This window comes from Hyla sarda, unplaced genomic scaffold (genome assembly GCF_029499605.1).
Source record: "Hyla sarda isolate aHylSar1 unplaced genomic scaffold, aHylSar1.hap1 scaffold_527, whole genome shotgun sequence".
Taxonomy (NCBI): Eukaryota; Metazoa; Chordata; class Amphibia; order Anura; family Hylidae; genus Hyla; species Hyla sarda.
In genome coordinates this window covers 72,411-79,517 of record NW_026610538.1, presented here as the reverse complement: position 1 = coordinate 79,517, position 7,107 = coordinate 72,411, and the positions used below count along the sequence as shown (strand labels likewise).

Below are 7,107 nucleotides of genomic sequence, written 5' to 3'. Positions count from 1 at the left end.
TTCCTATACACTCCTATATATTCCTATACATTCATATACATGCCTATATACTCCTATATATTCCTATACACTTCTATATATTCCTATACACTCCAGAAAGGCCCCGTATCGGAAGCGAAGTAGGAGAGGAGGGGGCACATGACAGGGGGCAGCGCAGCGGGAAATAAGATAGGGGTCAAAGGCAGGTCAGGGGAAGGAGGGGGCATAGAGGAGGGGGAGTTAAGGAAGAGGTCGGAGGGGTTAAAAGAAGGCCGGAACCGGAAGGGCCCCTCTTTACCTCAAGAAGAAGCGTGGAAGGAAGTTGGAGCTGCTGCAGGCTACGGGACCAGCGTTATAGATGGCGGACTTGGAAGCGGCGATCCGGCGGGTGAGAGAGGAGCTCCGGAGGAGAGGTACAGGATGGCTGGATCAGCAGCTCCACGGCGATGCGGCCGGGACGTCGGCTGCGATCGCAGCGCCTCCGCGGACGTGCGGGAGGAGGTCCAGGGCGCCGTCCAGAGTGAGCCCAGATGCGATCCCACGCTCCCGGCGCCGGCAAGAGAGCCCCGCCAGGGACCCTCCGGTGAGGCCTGCTGCTGCTCCCACATCTGAGTGCGGTGAGTCTGCCGGGAGGAATCTCGTGCTGGGGAGGGGAGTGGTGGTGCCGGCGCGTGCAGAGCAGGGGCGCTCTGCAAGAAGACGCAGCAGGAGGGGAGAGGCAGAGCTACTGACGGCTGGTCCCAGTGCGGAGGCTCCGTGCACTGGGAGGGCCCGGCGGTCGGAAGTGGACGGGAGGGTATCGCCAGCGGCCCGGCGGGGCGCGGAGCTGGAAGCTGAAGGGGTCTGGAGGGCCTGCGGACGGACCTCGGGACACACTGCGGCGCCTGAAGGGACGAGGCGCCGGCAGGATCCGTCTCCAAGACGGCGTCTGGCTTCTGGTCGGGAGGCGCGGGGGGAGCGTGTGGCTAGCTCCGCCCCCGGGGCTACATGCACTAGCGAGGAGGTATCCGGAGACGAGAGGGATGGAGGCGGAGCCTCTCCCGTCTCAGCTGCAGAGGATGTCGCCGGGGATGAAAGCGATGACCTGCGACCTGCGGTGGCCAGTGTGGTGGTGCCGCCAGCGGCCGCCCGGGGAGGCGGTGCGACGGGTCAAGAACTGACTGGGGTGAGATCCGGAGGAGGCGCGACGCGTCGAGGCCAAGGAGGAGTGGCGACCGCTGGGCTGTCCGCCCCAGAGAGGTTGGGTGAGTGGAACACTGCTTTGGGGTCTGGGGTTGGGGGGGGTTTGTGGGAGGGTTTGTCTTCTTTACTGCGGGATGTCCGGGATCTGTTGCATGACAGGGCTGCTCCGGGAGTGGGGTCGCCGGCGGCGGTATGGGCGAACGGCGGTGCCGGGGTGGCCGAAGGGGGGTCCACGTCGGTCACGGTTGGGAGTGGGGACGGTGGGCAGACGGTCCCTGGTGCGGCGGCTGGGAAGGCGGGGGATAAAGTTGTGGATGAAGTGCGTCTGGCGGATTCGGCAAAAGGAGAAGTCTATGTCTGTTTTGAGGGGCCCCTGGGTGCGCATTTGAAGGCGGAGGTTCGGGAGCGGATCTGGAAAGGGGAGTATGTTGAAATTTTTTCGCTGCTCCCATTGGAGAAGTTCAACCTGGATAGGGTTAAACCTGATGAGTCAAAGAAGGAGGAGGAGGAACGCCGACAGTATCGGCTGATACCGCGGACGTTTAATAATTGGTTACAGGCGTTTGCCATCTTGGCGAGCGTTATTGGCGAGAAAGCGCCGGATAATTGTTCCGGCCTTTTTTGCTATCTCGATTCGGTTGGGGAAGCCTATAGGACATATGGGGGCACCGCTTGGCTGCGATATGACGAGCAGTTTCGGCAGCGCAAGGCGGTGCGCCCCTCTCTGCGGTGGGACCACAAGGATATCAGCTTGTGGATGAAACTAATGGCGGCGCCTCGCGCTCCAGGGGGACAGCAGTTCTTTCGGGAGGGGGCCGGCGGGGCTGGAGCTGGGTCTGGTCGGCCGGCCGGTGCGGCAAAAGGGTGTTGCTGGCAATTTAATGAGGGCCAGTGCAAGTTTGGGGAGACATGCAGATTCCGTCATGAGTGCTCCGGTTGCGGAGGTGCCCATGGTCTGTCGCGGTGTTTTCGAAAAGGGAAGGGTAAGGGCGGAGATGTTGAAGCAAAAGGGGGTCACGCCGGTGAGGGTGGAAAGGATGCTTCCTTTTCTAGAGGCGTACCCAAATAGGCGGGTGGCGGAGTTGTTGAGGAAGGGGTTTTCGGAGGGTTTTCGTATTCCGTGTTCGCCGGTTAGGGACTTGGGGGTGGTGCGCAACTTGACGTCGGCATTGGGTCATCCGGACGTGGTGTCGGCCAAGTTGTTTAAGGAAGTGGAGCTGGGTAGGATGGTGGGGCCGTTTGCGGCCCTGCCGCTGCCGACCTTGAGGATTTCTCCGCTGGGGGTGGTTCCCAAGAAGGAGCCGAACAAGTTTCGGCTCATTCACCACCTCTCCTTTCCTGAAGGGGAGTCGGTAAATGACGGTATCGACCCGGCGCTGTGCGCGGTGTCATACACGTCTTTCGATGCGGCGGTTGAGTGGGTGAGGCGGTACGGCAGGGGCGCGCTGTTGGCAAAAACGGATATTGAGGCTGCATTTCGGCTCCTTCCGGTCCATCCGGACAGTTTTGAGTTGTTGGGGTGTTGTTGGGAGGGACAGTTTTTTGTGAATCGTTGCCTTCCTATGGGCTGTTCTATTTCTTGTTCGTTTTTTGAGTTTTTTAGCACGTTTTTAGAATGGGTAGTGCGATCGGAGGCTCAGGTGCCTTCGGTGCTGCATTACCTCGACGATTTCTTATTCGTGGGTCAGGCTGGTAGGGCGACTTGCGCGATTCTGCTGCAAACGATGGAGAGGGTGGCGGCCTGCTTCGGGGTGCCTTTGGCACCCGACAAGACGGAGGGGCCATCCACAGCGTTAAAATTCCTGGGCATTGTCATTGACACGGTGGCTTTTGAGTGTAGGTTGCCGGATGACAAGCTTCAGGATTTGAGGGGGGCGATTGAAGGGGCGTTGCTGACTCGGAAGATTAAGTTGAGGGACTTGCAGTCGTTGTTAGGCCGCCTCAATTTTGCGTGCCGCATTATGCCCATGGGGCGGGTTTTTTGTAGGCGTTTAGCGGGTGCTACGGCAGGTGTGCGACGGCCGAATCACTTTGTGCGATTGTCCGCGGATTTGCGGGCGGATTTGGGGATTTGGCGGGAATTCTTGGACAGGTATAACGGGCGGTCGATTATCATGGAACGGCAAGTGTCCAACTGGGACATGGAACTGTTCACGGACGCGTCGGGTAGCTGTGGCTTCGGCGCCTATTTCCAGGGTCAGTGGTGCACGGGGGAATGGCCGATGGCATGGCGGGAGGGCGGTTTGGTGCGCAACTTGGCGCTGCTGGAACTTTTTCCGATTGTGGTGGCGGTGGAGATTTGGGGGGAGCAGTTGCGCAATCGGAAAATCTGTTTCCGGTGTGACAACCTGGGAGTGGTACAGGCAGTGAACGCACAAACGGCGAGATCGCCTCCGGTGGTGAGGCTGTTAAGGCGTTTGGTGTTAAGCTGTTTGTTGTTGAACGCGCAGTTTGTGGCTTTGCATGTCCCGGGGATCTGTAATGAGATTGCTGACTCTCTCTCTCGTTTTCAGTGGGACAGGTTTCGGGAGCTGGCGCCGGAGGCGGAGTCGCAGGGGATCCCCTGTCCGGAGGAGTTATGGCAAGTGGTTTGAGAACGGCCTTTGCCTTGATTCGTCGGTCGGTCTGTGATAGCACCTGGGCGGGGTATAGTAAGTGTTGGCGGGAATGGGAGCTTTTGGTGGCGGAGTTGGGGGTTTTGAGTGATGGGGATTGGGAAGTGGCAGTTTTGTTTTACGTTGGGAGGTTGTTTGGGGATGGAGTGTCCCCGTCGGGGTTGAGCCGCCGGATGGCGGCCCTGGGGTTCTGGTTTAGGTGTCAGGGGTTGTCTGATGTCACTAAATCGTTTAGGGTGCGTTTGGCTGCCAGGGGTTTTCGGAGAGGGGTGGTGCAGCGTGATGCTCGGCGGCCCGTTTCTTTCCAGCTGCTGGCGGATATAGGGGGGGTCTTGGGGACGGTGTGTTCGTCTGTTTTTGAGGTGTTGCTGTTTCGGCTGGCTTTCTCGCTGGCGTTTTTTGGGGCGTTCCGGGTTTCGGAGTTGGTCGCGCCTAGTAAGGTTCAGGTGGGAGGTTTGTTGTTTGGGGATGTTTGCTTGGACGGTTCTGTGTTAGTGTGTAAGGTGCGCAGGTCCAAAACGGACCAGCTGGGGAAGGGTTTTGCTGTGCGATTGGCGGAGTTGGGTGGTGGGGGCATGTGTCCGGTGCATTGTTTTCGGGAGTACTTGGGGGTTCGGACAGTGATGGGGGGCCCTCTGCTGGTTCATGCGAACGGGGAATTTTTGTCCCGGTTCCAATTTGTGCGGGTTTTCCGTTTTTGTCTGGAGAAGCTGGGGAAGGATACGGGTGGGTTCAGCTCGCACTCCTTTCGGATAGGAGCGGCTACGGAGGCGTCTCGGTGGGGTTTGGGGCCTGATGCGATACGGAGGATTGGTAGGTGGGAATCTGATCGGTTCCGGTTATATGTGCGCCCGCAGATGTTGTAGGGGGTGGGCGTGTCTTTTTGTGGGTGTTTGTTTTGTTTTCTGGACAATATATGTGGGGAGTAAGGCAGGGATAGTGATGGGTTGTTTTCGTGTTTATGTCTTACAGGGGGTCAGCCGTGCTTGGTCTGGATCGTGGGACATTCGTACGTGAGGCGTGGGGCCTCGCGCGCTGATGTTCGCCCGGCTGGGAGGCAGTTGGGTCTGGACAGGGAACAGGCTCAGGTGCGGTGGATTGGTCAAGGGGGTTTGCAGTGGGCGGGACTGCTCCCCCTCTTGCAAACACACGCGGCGCTGGACAGGCCCCCCAACGTGTTGGTAGTCCACCTAGGCGGCAATGATCTTGGGGGTCGGACGGCCAGAGCCTTGATGCGGGATATTAAATTGGACATGCTGCGGATCTGGTCGTCCTTCCCCGGGATCGTGGTGGTCTGGTCGGACATTGTGGCGCGGTTCAAGTGGAGGGAGGCGCGTTCGGTCATCCGACTGAATAAGGCGAGGGCCAAGGTTAATCGGGTGGTGAGTCGTTTCATGGCGCGGAATGGGGGCCTGGTAGTGCGCCACCGGGAGTTGGAGAGTCCTTCCTGGGATTTTATGGACGCTGACGGGGTCCATCTGAACCCCTTGGGGATGGATTTGTGGGTTCTGGAAATTAGGGAGGTGGTAGTGAGAGCAGTCGGGTTGTGGGTGGCCGGCCGTGAGTGAGGAGTCACACAAGGCCGTCGTGGCAGGTAGTGGGGGAGGGGGACCTGGAGGCACTTGATGGAGAATTGGAGTGAGGTGTGAACAGAATGGTGTGGTAGGGCTGGGGGCGGTACCCCAGTCACTGGTGACACCTCAGCGGTTGAGGTGGAAAACGGGGGCTCTGAAGGGGGTGTCCTTGGGTCGTTGATTTACGGCCAAGGGCAAAGTAGGAGCCCGGGGAATAACTCAGGTTGCCTTCAGGTCCCCTTACCTTTGGGGTAGGAAATGGAAAACTGTTTACACTGTTATGCACTATGATTTGTAAATGTTATAATGTTAATGGGTAATGTTTACCCGACTGTTTCTGTGTTATTGTAAAGTTAAAGTATATATATTTATTTTATTATGGTTATTATTTAATAAATGTGGCCGCTGTGGCCTTTTCCACCAAAAATAAGTGTTGTAATGTGGTTATTGATGGGGGGTGGCAGGGTGGTACAGGGGTCACAGAGCAAGTAGCAAATCCCCTAGTCATGTATATTCCTATACACTCCTATATATTCCTATACACTTCTATATATTCCTATACATTCCTATACACTTCTATATATTCCTATACACTCCTATATCTTCCTATACACTCCTATATCTTCCTATACACTCCTATGTATTCCTATATACTCCTATACATTCCTGTACACTCCTATATATTCCTATACACTCCTATATATTCCTATACACTCTTATATCTTCCTATACACTCCTATATCTTCCTATACACTCCTATGTATTCCTATACACTCCTATACATCCCTATACACTCCTATATATTACTATACATTCATATACACTCCTATATATTCCTACACACTCCTATATATTCCTATATACTCCTATACATTCCTGTACACTCCTATATATTCCTATACACTCCTATATATTCCTATACACTCCTATATATTTCTATATACTCTTATGCATTCCTGTACACTCCTATATATCCCTATTCACTCCTATATATTCCTATACACTTCTATATATTCCTATACACTCCAATATATTCCTATACACTCCTATATATTCATATACACTCCTATATATTCCTATAAACTCCTATATATTCCCATACACTCCTATATATTCCTATATACTCCTATACATTCCTATACACTCCTATATATTCCCATACACTCCTATATATTCCTATACACCCCTTTATATTCCTATACACTCCTATACATTCCTATACACTTCTATATATTCCTATAAACTCCTATATATTCCTATACACTTCTATATATTCCTATACACTCCTATATATTCATATACACTCCTATATATTCATATACACTCCTATACATTCCTATACACTTTTATATATTTCTATACACTCCTATATATTCCTATACACTCCTATATATTACTATACACACACCTATATATTCCTATACATTCCAATATATTCCTATACACTCCTATATATTCCTATACACTCCTATATATTCCTATACACTCCTATGTATTCCTATACACTCCTATATATTCCTATATATTCCTATACACTCCTATATATTCCTATACACTCTTATATATTCCTATACACGCCTATATATTCCTATACATTCCAATATATTCCTATACACTCCTATATATTCCTATACACTCCTATTTATTCCTATACACTTCTATATATTCCTATACACTTCTATGTATTCCTATACACTCTTATTTATTCCTATATATTCCTATACACTCCTATACATTTCTATACACTCCTAAATATT

General features: G+C 53.2%; 1 protein-coding gene across 1 annotated transcript; it reads left to right on the top strand.

Annotated features, from left to right (window-relative positions):
* Positions 1-332: 332 nt before the first annotated feature.
* LOC130338806 (uncharacterized) lies at positions 333-5,344 on the top strand. The gene is made up of 2 exons (XM_056554015.1): positions 333-1,223; positions 4,749-5,344. Exons 1-2 carry the CDS (start codon positions 338-340, stop codon positions 5,342-5,344), a joined length of 1,482 nt encoding a protein of 493 aa, XP_056409990.1. The 5' UTR covers positions 333-337.
* Positions 5,345-7,107: the final 1,763 nt, after the last annotated feature.

Coding starts and splice junctions, on each gene's coding strand:
- LOC130338806 (XM_056554015.1), top strand. CDS start 338: ATGGCGGACTTGGAAGCGGCGATCCGGCGGGTGAGAGAGGAGCTCCGG. Junction 1,224..4,748: donor GTCCGCCCCAGAGAGGTTGG/GTGAGTGGAACA, acceptor TATGTCTTACAG/GGGGTCAGCCGTGCTTGGTC.